A 26,757-nucleotide genomic window follows, 5' to 3' on the forward strand; every position below is an offset into this window, starting at 1 on the left:
GAAATAAAGGAGATATTTGTCGATCAAGTACAGCAAAACCGATATCCTCAAATATATCCCCACCAATCGATATCGATTATACATTACCTAGGTAGTTACTCCTTGAGAGAATAAGATTTGATCGGCAGCAATTTTCAGTCATGAAGTCTTTAGATTAAGCGGACATGATAGTCTGTAGAGAATATGGCATTGGAACGCGGACTAAATACAAGTAATATTCTTTATGTAGGGCTGCGACGAATCTCCTCAAGTCTGGTAAGGCTCCTGTAGGTCCCTTTATCCGCGACAGCGTCACACTTCTCAGGAAGATAAAAAATCGCCCAGGCTCCCAGGACCACAATCATTTGGTAGCCGTCAAACGCATAAGCTGGCCATTCATTCTCAATGAGAAAGGCGATCCCACCTGCCATAGTCAAGCGCATAATATTGCGCCCAAACCCAATAATGCTAGTCGTAAGGCCAAAAAGCTGATTCCAAGATTTCCATTTCTTCAATGGTCCCATGCTGGTCTCTGTTTGTTGGCGACCAAGTCGAATAGTCATGCAGACATTTTCAGCGAACGTAAAGCCCCAGAACACCGTTTGGATAACATAGATGGCAATTGTCATCCTGCCTCCTATGGTGAGAGCCGTGATGGATGTGGATGCGACGGACATGATGCCTCCTACAGCTTGCAGGATAATCAAAACTGTGTTGAGGCTCAAGTAAAGGGGCTTCTGCCATCGAATTGGGACCAAGCAGAATTGTTCAGCCTCCAAAGCTCGAGCAAAATTCGTTTGGGTTAAATTGACGGATAGCATGATTAGAGTCGGTCCCAGTAGCAAAAGAATCGACTGAATGCCATATGCAACGCGATTACAAGGATTCTGCGTTGAGAAGACACGAGCTGTGTAGCCAGATAGCTGGGCTAGATGATCGTTAGCAATTTGTTATCAAAAAGATGCTGCGAGCTCCTTACCGAAGGCGCCAAGGACGAAAAATATGCTGGACCAAGTCTTCGTCTTAATCATGCGAAAGCAAAGAACAGCTGCCAGGCCAGAGAAGGCGATCACTGCAACAACAGCAAGAGCTAGGCTTGGAGTGTACAGATACAACTCGCATTCTGTTGAAGCCATTTTGAGATGAAATCGTCGCAATTGAGGATTGGATATAGGGTGAATGGGAAGCGGAATGAATGCTCATGGATGTCTCCATGAAGATACTTTATAGGAGGTAGGTCTAGGCTGCTAGAATAAGGCTCAATGATCTGCATGGATTTACTATCTGTTGGCGTGCTAAACTAAAGTTTCTGGTCAGCAAATTTTTCGAACGTCGCCAAGTCTATGAAACTGTATGGGTGCCTATTGTATCAGAATAGGTCAGCCATGCAGTGAATACCATGGAAACCACACTTAGCTTAATTTTAAGATAACCTAAAAGCTTTTTACTATCTTTAATTGGGTTTGCTTGGCCAGGATAGTATGTAGAGTGGATCCGGTTAGGGCACTCGGCATCGGCTTCGTACTCGGGTTCGGGTTCGCCATCGGATTCGGCTTTATCACATATATCAAATTAGAACTTTAATTTAAGCATCTTTGACTTCAAAATATGATCCGAAAAGCGGGGCTGTGTCCCTGAATTATTGCCGCCTCCTTATCTTAATACTGTTTAACTTCGCCAGGATGGCTGCTGCCTTGGTCTCCACTTTGGGATCTTAAAATAAGACTATATCATCAATGGAGTAGGGGTATATAAAACCCCGCATCAAGAACGATCTCTCATTAACTAAACATCCTGAGCTCACCGACACAATGCTCCAAAATATGAGCGTCTTCCTCGACGCAAAGTTCTGCTTAGCAGCCGCAGTCAGCACGGTATTGTCTCCTCGAGTCAAGAAAGCAAAGTTCCTTCTAACAGTGACAGACAATCATCTACTTTCTCACCAAAGTTATCTACAATATCTACTTTCATCCACTGAGCCGGTTCCCCGGCCCAAAGTCTCATGCGATCTCTCGCATCCCATACTTTCGCCGCGCGACCAACGGTACTCTCCCCTTTGACATGCTTGATTTACATAAGCGCTACGGAGACATCGTGCGCATTGCGCCAGACGAGCTTGCCTTCTCCCATCCAGATGCATGGAAAGACATAATGGGCCACAAGAACGGCCAACCAGAAATGGCAAAAGCCAATTGGTTCTATCGTCCTCTTGACGAGCCGCTGCATATCGTCAACGAGGACATTGGTGAACATAAACGATTACGCCGACAGATGGCTCATGGATTCTCCGAGAAGAGCATGCGGGACCAAGAACCAATGATCCGAAAATACGTTGATATGCTAGTCGAAAGACTGCGTGAAAACTGTGAAAAGGGCAGTGTGGTCATTTCTGATTGGTATAACTTCACCACGTTTGATATCATTGGTGACCTCGCTTTTGGAGAGTCTTTCGGTTGCCTTGAGGGCTGCAACTATGATGACTGGATAAAGGGTATCTTCGAAGGCGCACACTTGGGCTCTATACTGCAGGCTTTGTCCTTTGTCCCATCGCTGAAAAAGATTCTTTTGTCTCTGGTTCCGAAGAAAATGCAGGAGGCTCATCAGAAGCATAAAGTCATGACAAAAGAAAAGATGCTTCGTCGGATTGCTATCACTGAAGAACGTCCTGATCTTATTGAGGGACTCCTGAAAAAGAAAGATGAGCTGGTGAGTCAATTCAAAGTCGTATATCGTGAGGCTTTGGTCTAACTGGTTCAGAATCTTGATGTGGATAAATTGGTTTCAAATGCGGAGATCCTGATCATCGGAGGCTCAGAGACAACTGCATCCTTACTGAGTGGAGTCACATATCTACTACTACAAAATCCCGAGGCTCATCAAACCTTGAAAGATGAAGTCCGATCAACATTCAACAGCGAGGAAGAAATCAACTTGATTAGTGTCAACCAGCTTTCCTACATGCTAGCCTGCCTTGACGAAGCAATGCGCATGTATCCTCCCATCGCCAACGGACTACCCCGAGTTTGCCCAAAAGGTGGATCTCAGGTTTTGGGAGAATTCATCCCAGAGAACGTATGTCTATCATTATTCGGGGATTTGATTACTTGGATTATGCTAATCAGCGGGCTCGCAGACTAATCTCTCTATACACCAATGGGCACTTTACCGTCGTGAAGAGTATTTCAAGGATCCTAACACCTTCCACCCGGAACGTTTCCTTGGGGATACCGAGTTCATGAATGACCGACGAGATGTCTTTCAGCCATTCCATCTTGGCCCAAGAAACTGCCTTGGAAGAAAGTAAGTCATCTTTGTTATCTACCTGTGAGATGCTTACTAACTTGAAACTAGCCTTGCTTACAGTGAAATGCGGTTGATCCTCGCTTTGATCATTTTCAACTTTGATATGAAAATCGCAGATGAAAGTCGAAACTGGATTGAGCAACGCAATTTCCTCATGTGGGAGAAAGGTCCTTTGAAAGTCCACTTGACCCCGAGAACAAGTGATACTTAAGGATCATTCGTTTGGTGTGATTTTTATTTTACAATCAGAGAGATTGCCCATTTATTCAACTTCTTCTTGTATTATTGTCACCTTCTGTGCCAGCATCTGCCCTGCACCAAGTGACTGGCGCCTTCGCCTGCTCAGCGAAACATCACAATTGAGGTCTTTTCACGCGCGAAATGTCAAAGATTAATAATAGTCAACCACTGGTGGAGATTTGTACCGACTAAACATACCCTCCGAGTGTACTTAATTTTACTAAATCTAACCTTTCGGGCTTCGGTGTTAGTTATACAGTAGGGGCCCGCGTAGAAGTGTTACGACGGCACCGAGTTTAGCATTGTGGACTAATTCATATGAGTAGCTCAAAAGTCATGGATGTCAACCAATGCCTCTGATGGTGAAGAACAGGTTCTTCTGGGAAAAGCTTCTCGATGTTTTCCCCGGTTATATACTATCCTTAGCCCTTGAGTGCCCTTTGGAAGCCCGGTAGACTTGTTTGTGCTATTTCCGTCTGGAATGGGAGCTGCACTGTTTAATGCCATAGAGTGTTCCATTTTCCCTCTCTCGGCAGCACTTTGGAAAGTGCGTCAAGGCATAGGTCCACTCATATTCTGCTGTACGTACTTGTATAGTGATCACCACGGGCACGATAATTTCCAACTTTTAAAATACAGCTATTGAGAAGCTTGCAAAATTGAAGACTTAAGTCCTCGATGTAGGCGCTTGAATGCCGTAGTAAAACTAAGTAAAGAGTAAACACGATGACCTCAGGGGAAGGCGGACAACGATGCGGGATCCACCCAAACCAACCCACCTGCGCCCCAAACTCCCCCATTCCTCCTAACCAACAGACACAATGTCAACCAAAAAGATCGAGCAATGGGAGATCGAGCGATACTGGGAGATCTTCGCCTCCCTCTCCAACGGCCATCCCCGCCTAAACAGCACCCAGGCCGCCTCAGTGCTGCGCAACAGTCATCTGCGCGATGATCAACTCGAGAAGGTCTGGGACATTGCAGACGTCGACGGTGACGGCGAGCTAGACTTCGAGGAGTTCTGTGTAGCCATGCGCCTAGTCTTCGATCTTGTCAATGGCGTATGTACACCCCGACCACCCTATCAGGAGAATCTTGGGAAAACATGCTAACGGCTTTACAGGAGCTCCAAGAGGTCCCGCCCGTGCTACCCGACTGGCTAGTCCCCGAATCCAAATCACACCTTGTCCACGCCACGAGGGCATTAAGCACTCGCCCAGAACAGTTCGAGCGGATAGAAGACGAGGACGACAACCTCGGTCTGAAGGATGGCTTCGATTGGTACATGAAGCCGGCCGATCGGTCCAAATACGAGGATATCTACAATGCTAGCCGGAACCCGCGCGGCCAGCTTACCTGTCAGTTCCTCAATCATGCCACAATTGATTAGTGCTAATATTTGTTTGTCTGCAGTCGATTCCCTTAGCGGCCTATATGACTCCCTCGATGTTCCGGACACTGATGTCCGCTCTGCCTGGAACCTCGTTAACCCCTCCGCTGGCCAGGCTATCAACAAAGACGCCGCGCTCGCTTTCCTCCATATTCTTAACTACCGACACGAAGGATTCCGTATCCCCCGCACTATCCCCGCATCCCTCCGCGCCTCGTTCGAGAGTAACCAGATCGATTACCAGATCGATAACAACGCAAAGCCAGCGCAACGGTGGACCGGAGAGGGAAATACAGAGACGGCGAGTGGCCGGAAGGCTAAGTTCGGTGATACCTACCTGAGCCGACTGGGCGTTGGTGGTAAGGGTGCCTACCAGCCCAAGGGAACAGACTTCAGCGATACGATCCAAGATGAGGAGTGGGAGAAGGTGCGACTGCGTCGCGAGCTGGCGGAAATGGAGGAGAAGTTGAAGGCGGCTACTCAGGCCAGTGACAGCCGACGGGATCAGCCACGGAACGACGGGCGGCCCAACTGGGTACTTATTAAGAAGGAGGCGCTACAGCTTTTGGAGTACAAGGAGCGTGAATTGAGGGAGTTGAGGGAGGGAGTTGGGCGGTCGAAGGATGGACAGGATTTGGAGCGCTTAAGAGAAGACGTTAAGACTGTTGCTGATCAGGTTGATGGGCTGAAGAATCATTTGGCGCAGCGGAAGGGAGTTCTTGCAGATTTGCGGAGTGAGATTGAAGATGAGAGGGCTCGGCGATGAGGGCTAAATATCTCTTCTGTTATGGTCTCTTTACTTGTCTGTCGCATCTTTGGCCTCTTTTGCTATGTGATTATTTTGTACAGCTATAACCTTAGGAGCTGCAGGCGCTCAATGGATTTATTCGAAGGATTGATATTGTAATTCAAACGTATGCTTGATTGCAAGGCCAATTAACCATTAAAGTCTTTGCCAGCTAATGGACTTGTGAAGTATTCCAGTCCAGCCAAGTCCAGCAACGAGGGTCCCACAAGAAAATGAATCAATACCCCCATGAAATACATACACATCCAGGCCTCACGTCACACGCAAGCCTGATGGGAGCAAACAAGATATCCACATCAACGCCTAACACGTTGAAAACTCCAACCATTTCAGATCGCTCACATCGCCATGCCTATGAAATCGATCTAACAACACCGGAGAAAATAAACGAAACAACCACTTTAAGCAAAAATCGCTCAGCAGAGCAATTGGTCAACCCAAAAGTGTCTCACCCGCATCCCGCTTGGTCTCAACAGCAACGAAAGCCGGACCACTTTGATCGAGACCCTTCTCGGCACGAACATAAGCTTCCTCACTGCGATCAGTAAGGATTTCCAAGTCTTTATCGGAAAGAATTGAGGCAGGATCAGCTCCAGCCTCAAATCGCTCAAATTCATCCTCACCAAGAACTTTCCGAAGCTCCTCAATATCTTCTGATTTGGCATTATTATCCAGAAGAGACTTGAACTTACCCTTCTGAATAACCAGCCGCTCAAGACGACGCTTGGAATCTGCTTTCTCCAGCAGAGTCTGCTCGACAGTTCCCTTGGTCGCAAGCCTGTAGACAATAACCGGCTTCTTTTGACCGATGCGATGGGCTCGGTCTTGAGCCTGCAGATCTTGCTGCGGGTTCCAGTCGGAGTCAAAGAGGATGACTGTATCGGCTGCGACGAGGTTGATACCCTGGCCACCAGCTCGAGTACTTAGCAGGAAAATTTTAACGTTCTTATCTGTATTGAAAGCTTTAATTTGAGCCTGGCGATCGGCCTGCGCGATTGCGCCGTCAATACGGCAGCACTCCCAGGAGCGAAGGGTAGTAGCCCAATCCTGGATGATATCCAGCTGCACCTTGAATTGGGAGAAGATTAAGATCTTGTGGCCCCTTTTCAAAAGGTCAGGGACGAGACGGTCCAGAAGCTGCATCTTGCCAGAGGCAGATACCAGGGACTCGTCAACCTCTCCATCCCAAGGCCAGTAGAAGTTGTGTGGAGAATTGCAGGCCATGCGAGCTTGCATAACTGGGTTCTGCATCTTCTTCTGGCTAATTTCCTTCTCTGTGGACGTGTTAGTGTGGTTACAGTATCGCACACGAGATAAGAATACGTACTCGCGAGCTGCAGGTTCTTCAAATGCTCCTTGTGCTCCAATTCCCCCTCACTTTCCTCTTCCTCTTCCTCTTCTTCGTCGTCCACCCCCATCTCCATATTTCGCAGCTTTGAGTCAAATTCCTCATCGCTGATGTCCTTATATGTGCGAACAGAGCGTCGGCGACCAGAGGCAATATGCCTGGTCGGTGTTTTCTTTCCATTTGTCTTTGCGCTTTTATTAGGAGCACTTTCCGGGGAGCTTTCACGGCGACGCTTCTTTCCTTGAGACTGGTTTTGAGTCGCGCTCTTGGCATTCAGACGCTCCAAAGCCTTTGCCTCCAAATATTGGCGGCCAGTACCACTAATGATCTCTCTGTACAGCTCCTTCTGCTCTGAAGTCAATGGGGCATACAAAATGTACTCCCGTTTCTTTGGGAGAGAATGCTCAACATCAGTCTTGACACGGCGAAGCAGGAACGGCTTAAGAATTGCGTGCATGCTGGAGACCAAATTGCGCTTTCGCTTCTCAATGAGATCCGCTTGGCTGTTTTTGTCCAGAACAGACGAGAAATCGAACCAACTTTCGAAGCTGTCCAGGTCATTAAAAACATCAGGCAATAAGAAATGCAACAATGACCAGAGCTCAGAAATGTTGTTTTGAAGGGGGGTGCCGGTAATTAAGAGACGGTTCGCAGAAGGATAAGTCAATAGCTCCTTGATCAGTCGGCAATTCATGTTCTTTAATCGATGACCTTCGTCCTACACAATCGATTAGTATAATTATTCTTACCAAGGTCGGCAAAGAACATACCACGACGATGTACCGCCACTGATACTGCCCGAGAAATTTGCGGTCGTTGATACACATCTCATACGAAGTGCAAACAACAGGGAAGTCCATATCGGCCTGTTTTTTGGGATTCATAAACTTCCTCCGAATGGCCTCACGTCCCGCCTTGCCATTGCTACTGTGGTACATGACGGTTTCGATGTCGGGAGTCCACCTCTTGAACTCATCGACCCAATTGCTGACCGTGCTGAGGGGCCCAACGACTAAGAAAGGACCAGAAACACCATTCTCTTTCATGAAAGCAATCATGGAGATTGCCTGTACCGTCTTTCCAAGACCCATTTCGTCCGCGAGGATACCACACAGCCCATTCATCCAAAGAGTCTTCAGCCATTCCAGGCCTTCTAATTGATAAGTCCGCATCTGGCCACCTGAGACGAGCTTGGGCTGTTGTGTGGCCACAAGCTCTTGCTCTCCAAGGACAGTGGGCTTATCCTCAAACTCTTCAGCCGCCTGCTTCAGTGCCTCAGGCACCGTGGGATTATCATTCGGCACCTCAACTTTGGCCTTCTGGAAGTAATTCGCAATACCTCCTTTACCGGCGTTTTTCTTGGGGCGACCTCGTCCTCTCTTAGAGAAAGGCTCGCCCTCTGGAGGCACATCTGCCGGTGTATCTGTGGATTTATCCTCTGGGGAGTTATCTTGCGTCTTGCTGTGTCGCGTCTGGCGGCGTTGGGAGGCCTGTCGCTGAGGTGCTTGCTTCTCCGGAGTCTCCACTTTTCGCGCTGCGGCTTGCTGACGTGCTTCCTCTTGCTGCTTTTTCATCTTTTCGGACATGATTGCAACAAACACCTACAATAAAATTTGGATTAGGGTGCGTCCTCAAGGGGCCCAATCAATTGCTATAACTTACTGAGCTTGTGCGCAATAAAGCCATCAGCTGCTTAGTGTTATGGTCGAGGTCCTCGATATTCGAGGCAGGATCGACATCCCCATCTTGTACAGTTCCTTCGTTTACTCCATTGGCGGGCTTGGTGTCGTCAAGTGCAATGTCACTTGCGGCTGAAGAGGGGGCCGTAGACTCGGGAGGCATGGTACCAAGCCGTGAGTCTGTGCCAGTCAAAGGTGAAGCGGTATCAGACATGATGAATTTGAAAGAGAGCGTATGACGGATTGGAGGGGAGGGGGGCGTATTAAGGAACGAGTGCTAGATCTTGATCTGGTTGTGGGAGAACGTCATTCCCAAGGGGAGAAAGAATCCTAGACCAAATGAGCGTAACGTCTGGAAAAGCACCAAAACGTCCCAAATGAAACCCAAAGCGTCCACAATGCATTCACAAAAAAGAAAATTAACAATGAGAATCCACCCGTTGACCTTGGAATGAAAGTGATGAAATGCAGATCGGGACTCGATCGCGCCACACGAGTGAACGCGGTTTTTCGCGTTGGTGCACGGACCAGGCTTTAATGGTGGCGATCTTAGTGCAAACTATCCGTACATGTCAAACTATAGAATACATTTCCTAATTAGAAATACAAACATCATAATACATACTGCCACAGGGCGGAGAGTCTCGAGTAAGATATCGACTCCATGGACTTCGACTTCAACCTTGGACCATGACCATTTCATCTCCTGAATCAACCATCGGATCATCGATCGTCTCCGCGGTCTCGTCATCTCCATCGAATTCCTCCGACTTATTCACAACAGATACATCCTCAGGCACCATGAAATCTTTCATCACATCATCCACACAACACATCTCCATCCCCCCAGGACTACCACACGAACTTCCGAGATCGGAGTCACCCATGAGGTTTTCATCGGAAGGCGGCACACGCTGATCGAGATACTTACAAAACATGTCATCCGGCACTCTGCCGCGAATTGGCGAAAAAGGAGCCATCGTGACTCTTTCTTCCTGCTCCTCACGACGTGCCCGCTCAGCATCAACGTCTTGGTTAAATTCGACTTGGAACTTTGAAATCTGGGCTTCGTACTTAGCCTCCTGGATTTGTTGCGTGTATCGATTTTGTCCGATGGCTGGGTCAACATAACGAATAGAGCTCATGGACCAGCAGCCGCCCATCGAGCGCTTCAAGGGCATTTCTTCAAGGAGTTTGGATTGATGCGCAAACCCAACAGAGAACATTCCCAGCTTGGGTGGACTGTACATACGCTTCTTGCCTGTTCCTGACCCCCTCGGATGGGTCAAAGATAATGCCCTGTGGATCTCCTTGCCCACACGGAACTCCTCACAAGGCTGGCCCGGAAGCGCCGCCAGCTGATCAGCTAGCATCCTAGGATTGATGGACATCTTCATCGGAGTATCATCAGGTGCCACGACCGGCGGCCACTCTGGATTGGGGGTACGCACCTGTCGCGGTGGGGTCCATGGCGACGATTCAAAGTTTACCATAGGATTAGCTTGCTTTGTCTCTTCATCATCCCACTGGATCTGCGCTGCTCCCCCCGGGCCAATGGCCAGACGGACTAGCCCATCGCTTTGACCGTAGAGTTCCAAGTCCTGAACTTGATCATCAGGAATCGGCTTGCAGTATGGAAAGTATTTGCGCCAGTCCACGGTAGGCTGCTCATCACCGGGCTTGAGATCCAGATCGCGAATGTAAACTGTGCCCTTACCAGGAACGCATTGGATGTATCCTCGTTTGGTTCTAAGAATGGGATTATCTCCATTTCTTAGCATCTCGATCTCATCTGAGAGTTCAGGCGCTAAGGTGAGATCCTCTTTCCACTCAAATTGTTCCGGCTCGAAGCTGGCCTCGTCATCCAGTTTTCGCAGCGCCACAAGACTATGATCCCAGGCCCCCGCCAGGCTTCGTGGGAGTGATCGGCGGGCCAGATACTGTCTTCCAGCCAGGACATCAGCAGCCTGGCAGAGGAAAAAATCGGGAATTCGATCTGACATGCTTTCTTGGGTAGCTTTCCCGAAGGATCTGCGAAGAACCAGCTGGTGTGGTACATCGTTCGTCTTGATGTCACTGTTATCAATGCGCATCAAAGCACGTAACTGGTTCTCACGCATCTTGGCTAGGTTCCTATCCTCTCTTCTCATCTGCTGGTTGCGAGTTTCCAGGAATACCTTGAACTTGTTTCGACCCTTTCTCGGAATCTCAAGTCTGGTATAGATGTGCTTCCAGCTCATCCCGTCTTTAAACATGTTTTCGACGATTTCGACCTGCATGTGGGGCACGATATCAGCCCAGGTGGGATCGGAGATCTGTCGAGAAGAGTTCATAGGGTTAGTTGGTTTCCGTAGCGCGAAGCTATCGTCACTGGACAGGGATCTCAAATTTACCTTCTCCCCCAGAACCACCGATGCGTCCTTCGGCTCGTCCAGGTCACTATCCTCAAAATCAAGGCCAGCATTCTTGTATTGAACACTATCATGGACCTGACCAGCCATGATTGCCATATTCTTCAGGTAGACAGGGTTCAACTCATTGTTGCTCGCGACATGATTCTCAATATCATTCAAAGTCGCCTGATCCACATCATCGTCATCTTGATTTGGTCTCTGCGAAAAGGACAGACTCCCAGCAGAGTACTCGCAAATCGCCATAGTCGTTTTCGTCGACAAGGTTGCTTTGGTGATTTCTACTGTTGGAAACGCGGCGGGAGGTAAATTTGGATCAAAATCGATAATGGACTTTCTCTCGAACTCAACATTCAGTTTTCTCTGGAACGGATGCGACTCATGTGGGTTATCGGAGTCTTGAATCCCCTCGGTAGTTTCTGCTCGGGAGCGACGCATCGACTCAAGCAGAGCAGCAGTTGGTGACTCTTCACTGGATTCGCCATACCGCATCGGAGCACGAATCTTGGTACGAAGATTCATGCCGCCCATCTTGATGTTGAAGGTGGGTATTCTTTTTCAAAGCTTGATGACTTGGCCCAGGATCACCTTCGACCGCGGAATGAGAACGATTCTCAATCCCGGGAAGGGCTCTCCTAGCCCTTGGTGAGAAATAAAATCAAATCAGATAACTTTGATGACAAGGACGAATAGGTTCAATGCTTTGATTGGGAAAACAACTCAAGTGTGGGGGGCGTAGAGGGATTCTCAAGAAGAGCAACAATTAAACAGGGCTGGCATCGAATACTCGGAAGGAGATGGGGATGCACCAACAGCAAAGGATCAGAATCAAGGATGTATGATGGAAGACGCGGTGATGTGCTGGGGTAATTCGATACCATCGATGCTATGCTCCCAAATCTGCAAATATCACTTTACTCGCATTTGACTTCCCAGGACACAATGTTGATTCCTATCTGATCCGACTGGTGAGGCATATTCACGCTGGGAATCTACATCATCTATGGGAGCTTCATTGAGCGCGACTGACAAAAGACCAAGTAGTTGAAAATTCTGATGATTATTTTTGAGGAAACGGGATCTATAGCCAGGCCACGCATTACAAAAAAAATCAGAACCTGAGACACATCATATGATTGAGTCATTTCTGTAATCCACATTTGCATCGTTAGAGCAAGATCACAACCTAGACTACCCGGTCTTGAAACGGAGCAACGGGCTTCCGGTCTGGCATGAAATCATCTGCATCCATATCCATATCATCATCATCCATCGCCGTATCCTGAAATAGACAATCATGAAAACTGCGCTTTCTAGCCAACACGATAGGCGTAACAGGCGGGGGAGCAAGCGTCGAAGCACCCATTTGAACGGCATTGCGCTTAGCACGCTCCACATCCCGCTTAGCAGCAAGAATAGAGTCAAAGGCATGAAGAATCCGTTTCAAGGGTTCCTCAATAGACACACAGAACCGATGCTGCTGAATCAAATGAGTCGCTGACATGTAATCATGGTTTAGCATGGCCATGACATACGCAATGACCACACCGGCAGAACGCTCATTGCCCGTTTCACAAAAGACAAGAACCTTCTTCTTGATGGTAGAGTCTGTAGACGAATTTATCGAAGCCGGCATATCCAGACCGGCAAGATGATCATTGATGCGACGAATCGCGCGCGGAAACGCAGATATCAGCTCCTGATTATCGAGGACATCAATAGTACCAGCCAGGATCCCGAGTTCAGCAGCGGCCTTGTCACCAGAGACTAATCGCGCTTGAGCCGAGAGCGTGTTTCTAATTCCGAGAAGAAGTGTGAATCCTTGGTTGCGGAGGTATTCACGGGGTCGGAGACAAGAACTGGGGCCCAGATAAAGGAATGGGAGTATAGGCTGTGCCTCGCGACGCATTTCATAGTTCCATTGAGAGTAGCTGAAGCGACGCGTGAATCCATCTAGTTGTGCGTGATTGAAGAAGCCTGGTGGGATGAAGTCGCCCTCGGCGAAGTGGTGGGTGGCGGGGCGGAGGAGCTTGTTATCGACGACAACAGTGTCGTTCTTATCATCAAGGCCCTCGTGGTTCAGGAATGCTAGAGTCCCATTTGCGCTTGACTCTGATGGATATTTGGGGGTTGAGGCGTATTCTTGTGTGCGCATATATGGAGTATTGGCATTTTGAGACATTGGAATTTCTTTTGAGTTGAAGCCGGCCATGATGACAGCTTGACGGACCACAAATCAATCACGTCTTTGGCTCCACTTCGGGATAGATTGAGCGATTTGATAATGTGTAGATAATGAAAGGTGGTGTTGAGAAAGAAGATTGATTCTTTCTAGATTTCAAAGAGCATTGGTCGCATGCTCACACTGTTGGCGACTGCAATGGTGTATGCATGGGAAGTGAAGTTGGATTAGAAGTTGCGGGAACGTTGAGAATCAACGATCGACCATCTCTCACTTTCTGAAGCTCGTGCCGCTCTGCGAAGAAGTACAGTCAGTGCAAAGCGGTCACGCACCCCTGCATTGAAATAAGCAGTGGTCAATGCCTTTCTTTTCACCAGCTGGCGCATGGAGGGGTGGATTAGGTAAGCCATCTATCGCGGTCATCGACTCGGATGCCCCGGTGCCTAATCTGATTACCGCCTCTAACGTTGAATATAGTTATCGTGTTATCGTGAGAACCAACCTTCATAACAAGGCAGACTTTATTTGCCACAACACACGTGCTCGGTTACCAAGTGTGGCGCATTCCAACAATCCACGATGCCTATCGATCTAAGGCCCGGACCATCGTGACTCACTTTGTTTTGTCAGCATTGTTGCACCGTCGTTTAACAATTAGCGCCAACACCAACGCCAACAAGGGTGACAGCCTTGATCCATAAAGATCTAGCCCTGTTAGCTCGTGAAAATATGACTCGCAGGGGCTTGACCACATGGCACAGCGGCAACGGCCTTTGGAGCCTGGACAGCGGAGAATTGCTTAACGCCGAGACTATGCCTCATTTACGGTATGCTGAAGAGCTAAGGCTGTCAGCAGGGACCACCAGGAGCGCTTTTACGCAGCCCGTGCAACAGCTTTCGTATCCTTGATCCGTGCCCTTCCGGCAGCCTTGCGAGGTCGTGCTAGCATCTTATTTACTAACCAATACGAACTTGATGCCGAGCGGGGACCGTTTTGGGAATAGGCAACCTCATCTATGGAATAGGGGCTAAAGGAATTAGCAGGATATTGGTAAGGTGAGCGTAGTACCCGTATGAGCATGGTAGCCCGGGCATATGACTTGGATAGCAGTTGAACAGCCTTCTAGATCCGTCTTTGCGTAGGCGACCTCTCAAAGGAGAGCACTGGTTTTTCCTTGGGCTTCTTAACCTCACGATGGTCTAATAATCTAGGTAAAGGGGGTCAAATGTCGGTTCATCGGAGTCTTTATGATAGCGCTCCCATAGGTCTTATATCAATCTTCTAATATTACGCATATGATGCTCCGTTCTACTACATGTTAAAGTCTCCTTGTTATACCTCCTTCCTCCATTATCACGTTCCTTTCGCGTTGAATTTCTGACACTGGTAATTCATGTTCATTTCCTCACACTCCAAGAGCCTCGTTCCTTCTCTTCCTACCTTCTCCTCCACCCTCACATGTCCTTTTGTGCTAAATTCTGATACTAATTTCACATACGTTTCAGTTGTCGTTCAGATCATCATCCTCACATCAATCAGTCACCAAGCCGGATGCCAAAAACGTTCAACCTCACTTAAGCCTCACTTAAGTGCGGTGATGCAAGCAACACAGAGCCCCGATGGCCTGGCATGGATCAGACAGGCCACATCAACATGAACTACTTTATAGCCGATTCGCCATTGCCTTTCACCGAAACCCCACCTCCGGCCCGAACCAAACTGTTCGGGTAGATCAGAAGATTTGCGACGGCGTGTTCCGGCACAAAGTCTTGTGTGGCAAGAAGAGGACTACTACGATCAGATTAGGCTCCGGCACTGACCTACTCTGCCTAGCTGGGGAGGTCAGTTGGTGCAACGACCATGACTGTTTGTTACGAGTGAAGTCATACGAGACTGTTGAAAAGTATATTGCCCTCAATGGTCCGTTGTACATAGATTACTTTATCATTCCATGCTATGAAGCTCGTATGGGTCCATCCAAATCTGCTTTTTTTGCGATTTTTTGGGTGACCATCAGGCTACGGACTATGGGCATTAGTCGCCTGATGCCATGCCAATATTTCCGATATAAGCCGCATAGTATGACTTAGTACGTGACTGGGGCAGTAAAGCACCACCTAAGAAGTTGATAAAATTTCAGAAATGCATTTACGTTTCTTGTAAGGAAGATCGAAAGAGGTAGATGGCAACGGAAAAATTCGACAGACTATTGCTACTACTGCAGGAGTTGACTCGTAATACAAATACAAATTGTATGAGATATCGAAAGATAATAAACTGACATTGAGGAGAAAAATAGCACGACATCCTCGAAACCGGGGTATATGAGGTGACACAGCACGAGCTTACATCCTCTGGAAGAAAAACACCACTACCCCATCAATGTCAAGCAAGAACGCCATACCAGATGGCTAGGAAAATCCTCGCCAGAGGTATTGAGCACAACCGGACCCAAGATGCTAAACAGAAACAAAGACAAGCGAATTTCCAAGCCTTTGGAAGATTTGGTGAACGCCCACAGAATGCACGGAAAAACGGAACATAACAAATATAAGAAGAAGCCGTAAGGAACGTGTAGACATGAATGGAGATTATTAAACTTGGGGCACAGCAACCTGAGGAACGGCAGGAAGAGACTGTGCCACGGAGGTATCAGGATCGGTCTGGGTAGACTGGGGGATCGCCTGTCGGATATCCGCCACAATGCGCTCCAGCTCCTCAAGGCGACGGTCCTTCTCTTGAACCTCGCGGCGCAGTCGCTTCACTTCGTTATGGAGGTCACCATTTTCCTCTTCGGGTAGTTGCTGCTCCTCGTTGGGTGAGTCAAACCGGCGCTTGACTCCGGTGGCGGGAAGTGAGTTGGCACGGACACCCTCGAGCTCATTGGCGCGATCCCAAGGCATTTCCACCATAAGCCCCTGGGAGTTGTCGTCAGTGTGCATGTGGCGACGGCGCAAATGTTCCCGAAGATTCTCCTGACGCGTAAACCCGTTTCCTGTACTCCGGTTGCAGTCGGCATAGGGACACATGAGGGGCTTCTTGGCGTCGGTATTCTTCTTGTGTACTTCGCGTTGGTGGCGAAGGAGGCCGCCTGAGTAGGTAAATCCTTGAATCTTGTCGCAGCCTGGCTCGTAGCATTTGTAAGGGCGATCATGTTTATCCATGTGTTTACTAGTGGCAAGATATTAGCGGGTCTGCGTTTAATGATGAAGGGTGGGAAAGAGATACTCACTTCCATTCGCAAGGACGGCGGAAGGTTGGAGGTTGAGCCTGACATTCTGGGTGATCACAGTAGATCTGACCCTCAGTGTTCTTGGGAGGATCCCGGGCGCGCCGAACTGAAAGGCGCGGGCGCGTGCCCTCTATGTTGTAGTTCATGGGAGGTTGCTGCTCGTTCATTCTGGCAATTGAAAGGGATTCAGCTGTAGAGGCGAGTACTGAGGCAGCAGCAGCTCCGTGCGGAGCTTCACTTCGAGGACTAGGATAGTCAGATCCGTCGCCCATATCGCGTTCGACCCCACACTAGTTGAGGGGATTGTGATGGAAATTGAGGATACCGACAAGAACGCGTCGATCAGTCAATACCACTTGTGGTAAAGGGGGGTTGAGGGGGATAGTAAGATAAATAGAGCTCAGACGATGAGTCTGACAAAGAAGTAATAGAAAAAAAAAGTGTGTGAATCCTGGAGACTCCAAATAAGGCGCGTCTGTAGTTGAAGAAGTTGGAAGTTGCCAGACTTTTCAGGTTGAAATCCCAGGCATCTCCTTCCCGGGGACTATATATACGCCCGGGCTGAGCGGTACACGGGATTTACCGCCACTGTGGCGCAGTCGCGCTTCTCTCGGATTCGCTCTGTCGCTTTTTGCTTTGCTGTACTTTCAGGATTTTCTGGTACTTACGGTGACGCCGATAAGCTGAACAGTATAATTTATGCAGGAAAATTCTTCGGCCTAGCCTTGCTTCTATATACTTTGTATCCTTGTAGAACGGGGATAATCGTTGGTTTATAATCCTGCTGAAAGCAGCCAAGTGTGGATTGCCACACTCAAAATGACTCATAGATTATCAGGTGGTACCAAGTCCTCGGAAAACCTACAGCCTTTCAGGTACCAATGAGCCCTGGCAGCCTTGAAGCCCAGTCATACATAAATCCATACTATACAGCCGACGTGCCAGATCAGGCAGCTGTTGCGGCCTGACACCAGTGGCGGTGTTTCCGTGGGGAAGGTTATCTAAGCGCAGTGATTGCCAGGCCCCTAGGCTGCACTTTTCTTGATGCATTCTTGATGCATTCTAAGAAAAGAAAGCTTCAGGATTTAAGCATATTGATTGCGAATCTCGATGGCTATGCACTTAATCTATTCATAGCGAACAACAAATCCTTCTTGGCTATGGCTATGTTAAAGCAGTGTAGATCATAGCCTAGATTCATAACTGAACATAGTCCACAAGAGTCATTAGTGTTTTTTTATTTAATAGGCTCCAGGAATCTCAAGGATCTGTCTGGCTGCAAAATTGGGCTCTCAAAGCAAACCCACTACCACTAGTCTGGTCTGGCAAAACTCGGTGAAACAAATTTGACAGAAACGTCACAGCTCCTGCACAAGCCCCAGCTGCTCTATCACCCAATGGATTTCTGCCGCCACCATATCTGGCTGCAATAGGTGGACATTGTGTCCACACTCCGATAAATGCACAAGGCGGGTAGTGGAGGAAAGCCTCAGCTGCTCCTCTTGTAGATCTCGATCAATACCTGGCCAACGATCAAGCAGGTCCCTAAATTCCTTCTGCTGCTGTAAAGACCCATAGCCCATTTCCACGCCTCGTTGGTAGATACGCTCATAGTCCCTGGCACCATTACAGCGAATCACACTAACGGGTCTCGAGCCCATCGCCTGATTGTCTAACTGCTTTTTCTCCGCCAACGTATGACAGACTGCCACGAGGGAATTTGCCTCCGCCTGTGCCGCCTCAGCTCCGCGGGCAATATCAATTGCACGCGTCCGCCACTCATCTCGAGATAGGACGGTGTCCGCACGAAGCCCTGTTACCTGGGCGAATTTGAGATCGCCTTGTACGGCGCTGATGCTAGGATCTGGGATCCGAAAATAGTCGCCTTGTCGCTCTGTGGAACTGTCGGCTAGAACTAGCCCAGCCACGTCGCTGGGGTATAAGTGGAGATATTCTCGGGCCACAATCCCGCCATAGGAGTGGGCTGCTAGTATTAAAGGTGGGGATAGTTGCATTTTGTGGAGCAATTTGTGTAGTTCTTCCGCTGCCGTGACGGCTGATCCTTTGGGGCCGGGCTCGCTACGCCCGAGACCCGAACGGTCGTATACGAGTATACGAGCAAATTGGGCTACAAGAGGGGCCAGGGCTGTGTATGATGATGCGACATCGCCGGCGCCGGTGAGAATAACCACTAGTGGATCCGACGGTGTGCAGGGAGGACCGCTGACCGAGGCAAAGAGACAATGTTCGCCGATACGAACCATCGTAGACCCTGTCATGGTTGACCAGTCCGATCGAGGTTGTTCCATGATTTGTTTATTTTAGGAATCTTTTAAGGTTGGTGAAGGGTTTATCGATGTACGGAGTATATTTGATGAGGATCTTTCCTAATGTGATAAGCGAGTCACCGGCCAATTATTCTGTAAACTCCTACCGGCCAACCAGATAGCATGAAGACTAGACCAGCCCAGTCTTCACGATAAACATGAAATTATGTTCGCCTTAAATTGTTTATCTATCAAGCGACCTCACATAAACATTCCGAATCAATGTCTAAATTTAAAATGTCTTTTGTGAGGTAAGCCCTAAGCAAGTTCTTGCAGCCAATTAAAATCTAAGGTTAACAGTTTACAGTCCTGGCCAAGAAATGTATAATTATCACATCCTAGATGCAATAGCCTATCCGGTTGGGATATCAGGCAGTACCTGTAACTACCAAGTATTATTTCCGCCTACTGAACCAATTCAAGATAGCAAAATTACAATACAGAAAGTCAGTCACCATAGGCTTGTACTTTCATTGCTCTTTTGTCATATTCCAGTAATCTGAACGCTAGAAAGGACTCGTAAAGAGCCCAAAGCCAATAATGGATCTGATGAACACATTAAGAGCAGGATGAATCTCGGGGGCGAGATGTCCGTGGCGAGGCCGATCTTACAATGTCTGGTGGACGAGTGGTGGGTACCAGTACATGGTAAGTGGATTGAGGACGCCCCAGTGATGTCGAAGAACCACAGAAAGCAGCCGGCATGTGCTTGAAGCCACCCATCCTCAATTTGGCGATCGAGGGCGAAAGTGAACTCCTTGGCCCAATTTCTGTGCGTGTAATTTTCGCTGTTGGATATCATGAAATGAGCAAACACAGCCTTGTCATGCAATTAGCAAGCTCCGAGAGGGAGTAATACTATAGGTAACAGATGAATTATGAGAGAACCGAAGGCTCCAAGCATGGTGAAGTGCAATAAGCGAGTGGTATTGGCAGCTTTGAACTCCATTGTGGCGCTGCGACGTTGGCGGAATGTTGTTTGGTGAGACATATGATGCAAACTCACTGCAGTGAGGTGGTAGTCAAGGATTGGGTGCATGTCTAGGGGGTGGTGGACAAAGTATGAGAAAGGAAATACGAGGTGAAAGTGAGGTTATTATCAAGAATCGAGCGCATATCTGGGAACATGTAGATGAAAGGGAACGCTTTAAGGGGGAACTCCCAAGATAGACAGAAACGGCTAGATTAATATGTGACCTGTTTGTGCTAAATGGCACCCTCAAAGTACTTCCTAAGAAGTAGAGGAAACATTGAGAAGTCAAGTTCAAATTCGATAAAATATTTGAAATCTAAGACCTCGGAAATGCTTTTATATTCACATATTAAGAAATATTATATTATTCCGGCAGAACACAAGCGATGTTGCTTGTTTTTTCAAGCTCCGTCAAGACCTATGATGATACATCAGCTTAATCATTCCTCAAGGGAGAAAAGATAATTGAACTTACCGGGTCGCAGCATGCCGCATGCTGGTCTGCATCGCACGAGCTATAAGTCGTTTCTCCATCTTCAGCCGTGTTCAAAAGGTTGGCATGTGTACCTTTAGAAATTATTAGCTCAATTGCATACATACAGAACCATCACATAGCAAGGCTCAATCGGAGGTCATACAATCATTTCCTGCATAGACAAATGATAGCACAGGATACTCATTCAGCTTTTGGCAGCATAGACCAGGAGGTCCTGCATGGATCGGGTTGACAGGCTTGATACATGTGAATTCGCAAGTCGCAGTAGCGACCAGTCCGAGCAATGCAATTACCCTCATTTTCGATTTTGGTATTTTGATTGAGTAAAATTAGCGTTTGGGCAGAAGAATTTTGGTTCTCCTGTTCATCGCGAACGGGTGTTCGCGATCCGAGATTAAAGTGGATCTGGATCGAATCTTGAAAGCTTATGTAACGGACAGCGACGTCATTGAGTCTGACATTATGCAAGGTTATTGCTGAAGATGCGGTGAAGCGGCTACCGATGCGGTACTTGCAGAAGATCGATCGGACGAGTCAGATATGCAAGGGGCGAGACCCCTGGGAAACGTACGTCAGAGGCGCTGTGTAGGGTCAATCAAGTGACGCTTATTGCTTAGAGGGTAGATGCAAATGAGAAAAAAATACAAATTACCAGGGGATCACTGTTGTACAAACGAAGGTTCATTCGCATCATAGTAGGCCCCATTATGAGCCAGGTATATCTAGACTCTTACAAATCAACTGCGCTGCATCATCAATACCGGCACCTGGAGTTATTAGAGACTGCACAGAAATGCTTTGGAGGGAGTGTTGGAAAGGAAGGCAATTTTTAGTAAGAAAAATGCCTGCCCAGTCCACATTTAGTGCATCTAGTTGTAGGGAATCGAACTGGTCCTGGGCTTTTTTTTTTATTCTGATTGAAATGAGAATAGAATAAAAAATTGATACGAGTCCCATGAATTTGTGTTGCCAGTTCATCCCAGTCTCAGAAATATACCCAGTACTTCCAGGGCTTTCTTATGTTCATTACTGCGTTCAATTTAATAGGAGCTACGGTACGAGTTGGAAAAAGAAAAACATGTATGGTCTCGATTGCTCAAAGCAATAAGATAAGAGCTAGAAGTTCTAAGACAAAACTGCTAAGAAGAATCGAGCCCAAGCGGGCAGGGGAAACTCTCAAAGCTGCCCGAGAGTTCTTACCGGCTCAGCTGGGGGAGAAAATAACAACCGGCGATTGCCCGTTCAGGATGGTACCTGGGCGAATGGAGGCCTGGGGAGCATCGCTAAGTTGTTTCAGTCCAGTGATAACTGTGCAAGAGGTAAGAACGTCACGGGGGACAAACATCCTATCTGAGCCCAAGGGGAACCGGTCCATCAAGACCGAACGAGGAGTCGACATCGCCAGGTAGGTTCGGTGAAACCGAAGTGCCCGAGTAGCGGACTCACCTTAGCCTCGGTAATCGAATATTTCGATCAACTTCGAAGAAACGGACGGGCAAGGCTCTGTTGGAAGAAACCCTGACATTTCGTGCGAAAATCTGCTTCCCCGGGTTTGTACAAGAGAGAGAGGGCTGGCCTGTTGGAGGCTAGCTCTGACATGCAGTAGCTGTGGTACCCTCTGATCAATCGTAGTTGCCGCCAACCTGGCTAGCGAACGCAGTGGAAACACTGCGGGCGTCATCATCATCCTGCAGATGCTGACCTGGGACACCACGAGTCACGCGAATGCTGGCGGAGCTTCCTCCGAAGATGCTGCCGCTGTCGGGAACACCAGTGCGGTAAGGCTCACGGCCACCAGACTCCACGTAGCGCTTCAGACGATCGGACTGGCTGAGACTAGTCTGCTTGCTCATGTCGTTGATGCTGAGGCCAGCGAGACTCACACCACCTTGGTCAACACTTCGACCATCAATGATACTTCCAGTGACATCCGACTCGGTAGCGGCGACGGATTCCCCAGCAACGCTTGGCGCGCCCTTTGCCCGAGTACCATTAGCACGGCGACCACCGGGAATAGAGGGCCAGGTATCCTGGAAGTTTTGGAACATAGACGGGTATCCAGAAGGGATGCCAACTCCTCCACCAAGAGCAGAAGAGTGAACCGAAGAAACGTCATCGGGGATATAGCCTACGACAGAGCCCGAGTCATAATCATTGCGGTGACCATTGCGGCCGTTTACAGAGCCATTGTTCGCATTGGCCGCCTGGTTGAACGACATCTGGAAACGCTGCGGGCCGCGGTAAGCCTGCTTGGGCCGGCTGAACTGGATCAGAGACTCCTGCAGGTTGGACAAAGGTCCCTCCACAAGACAGTGCTTTTCTTTGAAGTGCTGGAGGAGACAGTTCCACAGAGGGTGCTTCGAAAGTACCTTCGGGTTACCGAGAATGACAAGACCGTATCGAGCTCGGGTAAGGGCGACGTTGAGACGACGTGGATCACTCAAGAAACCAATACCTTGGTGGTCATTTGAACGGACACAGGAGAGAATGATGTAATCCTTTTCACGACCCTGGAAAGCATCCACGGACGCCACTTCAATCTCCTTATAGTGCTCCTTCTTGAACGTTCCATTGGCCTGCATAGAGCTAACAATGTAGCTTCGTTGACCCTCGTAAGGCGTAATGATACCAATACCTCCGGGCTGCACACCTGCCTTGAAGAAGCGAGTAACGATCTTCTCAACGTTGGTGGCCTCAGTGCGGTTCAGGTACGAGGTACCAGAAGCCGAAATCTCCTCATTACCCAAGTTGGACCAGAACATCATGGGGTCGTCAATCATGGGCCATGGGAAGTCGACGTCGCGGCGAAGGCGGTCCGCAATGGTGATACCGTTCTGCAACGATCCCTCATAAAACATGTTCGACGGGAATTCAGAAAGACAGGGGTGCATACGGTACTGGACGTTAAGACGAATTGGCGAACAGCCCAGGATGACCAAACGTTCGAAAAGTGACTGGTTCAAGCCAGCCTTGGCGGCCTTCTTGTTCATGATGACGGGACCAAGCTGCTGGTGGTCACCAACCAGAACGACCTGTTTGCAGCCAAGAACCAAAGGAATCATGCACTCCGGCTCAGCAGATTGAGTGGACTCATCAATGAGAACTGTTCGGAATTTGAACTTGGCGAGACGCGGATCACCTGCACCAACACAAGTGCAGCAGATGACATCCGCATTACCCAAGATCTCGCGCTCAGCCGCACGAGTCAGCTGCTTCAGGCGCTTCTCATCCTGGCTGGACAGTTCGCCAAGCTCTGCCTTCAGCTGGTTGAGCTTAACCAGTTCAATGTTACTGTCGTTCATGCGAACTTGCTCGTGCAAAGACAGGAATCCAACGGGGGACTCAACATCCTCTCGAGACTTGGCAGTCACTCGCACGGTCTTGAGGCCAGTTCGGTGGATACGCTCACAGAGCTGATCAACCGCAACGTTAGATGGAGCACAAACCAGGACCTGGCCACCATTGAGCTTGGCAAGATGGTAGATAATCGTGGCTGAGGTCACAGTCTTACCAGTTCCGGGGGTCCCTGGATCAGACTCAAGGGTCTTTGTAGCACGCTCTTCACGGCGTTGATCTGACTACCGTTCAGATCGGGGAGTCCAGGAACACTGAATTTTTTGGGAATCTGCGTCTTCATGGGAGCAGCTGCAACCTCATGACCGAGAAGGCGGTGGAAAATGTAACCAGAAACACTCATTTCATCGACGGCAAAGGTCTTCATGGCAAGTTGCATACGGTCAAAGGATGTAGATTTCCAGACGTAGTCGGCAGTGAAGTTGTGAGTGCACTCCGTGGGCACGGATTTATGGTCACCCTTGGAACGCAATTCAATCGTCACCTCGTCAGACTGGTTGTTCGGGATTTTAATGACATAGCCAACTCCCTCCCACTTGGACCGAAGTTCACCGGTGTATTTCAATCGCATCTCGTCGCCAACAGCTAGCTTAACATCGCCGAGTTCAAGCTTAGGCAGGACGAAGCTTGCAAGGTGCTTGTTGTTAAGACCCAGATCCCAGCGCACAATAAGACCGTCCTGCGACTGCGACTCCTTGAGTTTCCGGTCGTAGTCGGCCTCGATTTTCACAAGGGGACCAAAGATATTTTGGTACTGGTAAGCATCATCGTAGCGCAAAAGGACAGGGGCGGGTTCGTCATCAACAGCGGTAGATTTCTCCAGATCCTCCAAGGTTGCCTGGGAGTTCTCTTTCCACATCTCCTCCAGCTTGGCGATCAACTGAGGGCTGAGATGGCGAGCGCGAAGCTGCTCCTGATCAGTGGGAACCCCAACAAGCCATGGCAGAAACGAGCGGTCCTCAATAAGTGGTTGCCAGCGAGAGGTATCCCAGTTCATGTCCTTGGAAGATGGCATGGCCGCACATGGCTGTCGGCACAAAAGGACGACAACGGTATCGGATTTCGCAGGGATAAAGCCAAGCAGGAATACATTCTTTGTACCGCAGTTGTAGCACTCCAAAATGGTATCACCGAGAGACGAGGCTGGGTGCAGCTGAACCTCCTTATGACGAGCTCTGACAAGGTGATTGACGATGTGCGATGAAGAGGTATTACCACGGGCACTGCAGAACCATTTATTGCAGGAAAGGCACTTCACCACACTGCTAGGGTTATGGATACCACAGTAGGCACAGGCATGAGCAGGAAGCTCTTTCTCTTCATCCGCGTGTCCCTGGCCCTTTCGGTTTCCATTGGCAGGGCCACCGACCGTGCTTTCCAAGTCGTCATCTTCGAGGATATCGGACCCCTCATCTTCGTCATCATGTCGGCGCGGTCTAGCCCGACCTAGCGCATCTGTCGTGTGATCGTCCAGCTCTACCACCGAAGCATCATCAGCCAGTCCTGGGGGATAGTTCTCCATTATGCGGGTTCTTGAAAGCGGCCGAGAATAAAGAGTTGTTGCGTTCAATCAAAAGGCAAAAAGGGTGTGAGAATGTCTCAAAGTAACAAGTCGAATCCGAATAGCAGGAAGAAATTCTGAAGGCGTAAATCAAATGAGCGTAGAGGACAATCGGTCATCCAGGGCGGTTTCTCAAGAGCCCGTCTGAATGTGTGCCTGAGGGGCAAACGAACGGGGAAGATCTATGCAAGGGAAAGGTAAGCTGGGGCAAAAACCGAGAAAAAAGACATTCACTTACAAGCCCAGCTCTCTCTGTTACAAAGACGACCGACAAAAAGAGAGTGGAAGAGGTAAGAATAGACGAAAAGCCTCTCCGCAATCTGCGATCCGGATTCTCTATCAGTGGGATCCCACTACGGTGGCGGAAGGGAACCAAAGATGCAGCCCCGGAGTTTAGAAAAAAAAAGTTGCCCGCTTCCTGTCAACTAGAACAGGTCATTTCAAGCCTCTTCCACACCTTCACAAAATGCTGGTACGTGCCGATCGAGAAATGGTCGAATAATACAGAATATGCTAACTATTTACATAGCGCCGTCAAGCCCGTGAGCGCCGAGATTACCTCTACCGGAGAGCATTGCTCCTCCGCGATGCTTCTATCGCCGAAAAACGAGCCCAGCTCAAGGCTTCCTTGGCATCTGGAAAGCCTTTAGACCCCTCAATCGCCAATGATAAGACTCTCCGTGAGGATTTCAAATACGACGAGTCAAAAGAGGACGGTGTGGATATCGACGATGAATATGCTTTAACCTCCGGCGTTATTGATCCTCGCCCGCTGGTCACCACCTCTCGCTCACCCTCCGCTCGTCTTGGTGCCTTCGCCAAAGAAATTCGCTTGCTCCTCCCCACCGCCATCCGTCTCAACCGTGGTAATCTCGTTCTGCCCGATCTCGTCTCCAGCGCAACCTCTGCGGCTCTGACCGATATGATCCTGCTGCACGAGCACCGTGGTACCCCCACCGCCCTCACCATTTCTCATCTCCCTCACGGTCCCACAGCCAGCTTCTCCTTGCACAATGTTGTCCTCCGTGCCGATATCCCGAACTCTGCCCGCGGTACCGTCTCTGAGAGCTACCCTCACCTGATTTTCGAGGGCTTCAAGTCCAAGCTGGGTCTTCGTGTCGTCCAAATTCTTAAGCATATGTTCCCTCCCCGTGAGCCTGGCAAGGTCGGAAACCGCGTTGTCAGCTTCGTCAACAAGGAGGACAGCATTGAGGTGCGCCACCACGTCTTCGTGAAGACCGGATACCGGGACGTGGAGCTCGCCGAAGTTGGTCCTCGAATGACTATGCGCTGCTTCGAGATCCGTGGTGGTACCCTTGAGAAGGGCAACAGTGGTGATGTCGAGTGGGCTCTTACTCAGTACACAAGAACCAGCCGAAAGAAGGATTACCTTTAAATGGGTTCTTTGTATCATGGTGTCGGCTGCGGGCGTGAAGATTTTATGGTATACGGACTTCGTTTTACTAGACTTTG

General features: G+C 48.9%; 13 protein-coding genes across 13 annotated transcripts; 5 read left to right on the top strand and 8 right to left on the bottom strand.

The window, feature by feature from the left end:
- Window positions 1-221: 221 nt before the first annotated feature.
- On the bottom strand, window positions 222-1,115 carry N7503_004226 (RTA1 like protein-domain-containing protein; the record flags this gene model as incomplete). Its single annotated transcript, XM_057063773.1, has 2 exons — window positions 222-907; window positions 959-1,115. The coding sequence occupies 2 exons, from the start codon at window positions 1,113-1,115 to the stop codon at window positions 222-224; spliced, it is 843 nt and encodes a 280-aa protein (XP_056924688.1).
- A 675-nt stretch (window positions 1,116-1,790) lies between these two features.
- On the top strand, window positions 1,791-3,493 carry N7503_004227 (cytochrome P450; the record flags this gene model as incomplete). The annotated part of the gene is made up of 5 exons (XM_057063774.1): window positions 1,791-1,853; window positions 1,903-2,685; window positions 2,737-3,051; window positions 3,113-3,279; window positions 3,331-3,493. The coding sequence occupies 5 exons, from the start codon at window positions 1,791-1,793 to the stop codon at window positions 3,491-3,493; spliced, it is 1,491 nt and encodes a 496-aa protein (XP_056924689.1).
- Window positions 3,494-4,334: 841 nt separating this feature from the next.
- Window positions 4,335-5,807, top strand: end3 (cytoskeletal adaptor protein SagA). Its single transcript, XM_057063775.1, has 3 exons — window positions 4,335-4,583; window positions 4,646-4,880; window positions 4,936-5,807. The coding sequence occupies exons 1-3, from the start codon at window positions 4,344-4,346 to the stop codon at window positions 5,676-5,678; spliced, it is 1,218 nt and encodes a 405-aa protein (XP_056924690.1). The 5' UTR covers window positions 4,335-4,343; the 3' UTR covers window positions 5,679-5,807.
- Window positions 5,808-6,152: 345 nt separating this feature from the next.
- Window positions 6,153-8,961, bottom strand: N7503_004229 (putative SNF2 family helicase/ATPase PasG; the record flags this gene model as incomplete). Its single annotated transcript, XM_057063776.1, has 4 exons — window positions 6,153-6,994; window positions 7,048-7,786; window positions 7,839-8,669; window positions 8,731-8,961. 4 exons carry the CDS (start codon window positions 8,959-8,961, stop codon window positions 6,153-6,155), a joined length of 2,643 nt encoding a protein of 880 aa, XP_056924691.1.
- A 463-nt stretch (window positions 8,962-9,424) lies between these two features.
- On the bottom strand, window positions 9,425-11,689 carry N7503_004230 (uncharacterized protein; the record flags this gene model as incomplete). Its single annotated transcript, XM_057063777.1, has 1 exon — window positions 9,425-11,689. The coding sequence occupies one exon, from the start codon at window positions 11,687-11,689 to the stop codon at window positions 9,425-9,427; it is 2,265 nt and encodes a 754-aa protein (XP_056924692.1).
- Window positions 11,690-12,344: 655 nt separating this feature from the next.
- On the bottom strand, window positions 12,345-13,370 carry N7503_004231 (dual specificity protein phosphatase family protein; the record flags this gene model as incomplete). The annotated part of the gene is made up of 1 exon (XM_057063778.1): window positions 12,345-13,370. One exon carries the CDS (start codon window positions 13,368-13,370, stop codon window positions 12,345-12,347), a length of 1,026 nt encoding a protein of 341 aa, XP_056924693.1.
- A 699-nt stretch (window positions 13,371-14,069) lies between these two features.
- N7503_004232 (uncharacterized protein) lies at window positions 14,070-14,344 on the top strand (the record flags this gene model as incomplete). The annotated part of the gene is given in 2 exon segments (XM_057063779.1): window positions 14,070-14,167; window positions 14,179-14,344. 2 exon segments carry the CDS (start codon window positions 14,070-14,072, stop codon window positions 14,342-14,344), a joined length of 264 nt encoding a protein of 87 aa, XP_056924694.1.
- Window positions 14,345-15,568: 1,224 nt separating this feature from the next.
- Window positions 15,569-17,013, bottom strand: N7503_004233 (putative C2H2 transcription factor). Its single transcript, XM_057063780.1, has 2 exons — window positions 16,574-17,013; window positions 15,569-16,512 (listed from the first exon to the last, which is right to left on the bottom strand). The coding sequence occupies exons 1-2, from the start codon at window positions 16,843-16,845 to the stop codon at window positions 15,936-15,938; spliced, it is 849 nt and encodes a 282-aa protein (XP_056924695.1). The 5' UTR covers window positions 16,846-17,013; the 3' UTR covers window positions 15,569-15,935.
- A 918-nt stretch (window positions 17,014-17,931) lies between these two features.
- N7503_004234 (alpha/beta fold hydrolase) lies at window positions 17,932-18,852 on the bottom strand (the record flags this gene model as incomplete). Its single annotated transcript, XM_057063781.1, has 1 exon — window positions 17,932-18,852. One exon carries the CDS (start codon window positions 18,850-18,852, stop codon window positions 17,932-17,934), a length of 921 nt encoding a protein of 306 aa, XP_056924696.1.
- A 661-nt stretch (window positions 18,853-19,513) lies between these two features.
- On the top strand, window positions 19,514-19,756 carry N7503_004235 (uncharacterized protein; the record flags this gene model as incomplete). Its single annotated transcript, XM_057063782.1, has 2 exons — window positions 19,514-19,548; window positions 19,573-19,756. 2 exons carry the CDS (start codon window positions 19,514-19,516, stop codon window positions 19,754-19,756), a joined length of 219 nt encoding a protein of 72 aa, XP_056924697.1.
- Window positions 19,757-20,237: 481 nt separating this feature from the next.
- N7503_004236 (uncharacterized protein) lies at window positions 20,238-20,668 on the bottom strand (the record flags this gene model as incomplete). The annotated part of the gene is made up of 3 exons (XM_057063783.1): window positions 20,238-20,291; window positions 20,349-20,440; window positions 20,512-20,668. 3 exons carry the CDS (start codon window positions 20,666-20,668, stop codon window positions 20,238-20,240), a joined length of 303 nt encoding a protein of 100 aa, XP_056924698.1.
- A 1,323-nt stretch (window positions 20,669-21,991) lies between these two features.
- N7503_004237 (putative regulator of nonsense transcripts) lies at window positions 21,992-25,245 on the bottom strand (the record flags this gene model as incomplete). Its single annotated transcript, XM_057063784.1, has 2 exons — window positions 21,992-23,836; window positions 23,881-25,245. The coding sequence occupies 2 exons, from the start codon at window positions 25,243-25,245 to the stop codon at window positions 21,992-21,994; spliced, it is 3,210 nt and encodes a 1,069-aa protein (XP_056924699.1).
- A 505-nt stretch (window positions 25,246-25,750) lies between these two features.
- N7503_004238 (snoRNA-binding rRNA-processing protein IMP4) lies at window positions 25,751-26,680 on the top strand (the record flags this gene model as incomplete). The annotated part of the gene is made up of 2 exons (XM_057063785.1): window positions 25,751-25,756; window positions 25,814-26,680. 2 exons carry the CDS (start codon window positions 25,751-25,753, stop codon window positions 26,678-26,680), a joined length of 873 nt encoding a protein of 290 aa, XP_056924700.1.
- Window positions 26,681-26,757: the final 77 nt, after the last annotated feature.

This window comes from Penicillium pulvis (assembly GCF_028828015.1).
Source record: "Penicillium pulvis strain IBT 33274 chromosome Unknown contig_1_segment0_segment0, whole genome shotgun sequence".
NCBI lineage: Eukaryota > Fungi > Ascomycota > Eurotiomycetes > Eurotiales > Aspergillaceae > Penicillium > Penicillium pulvis.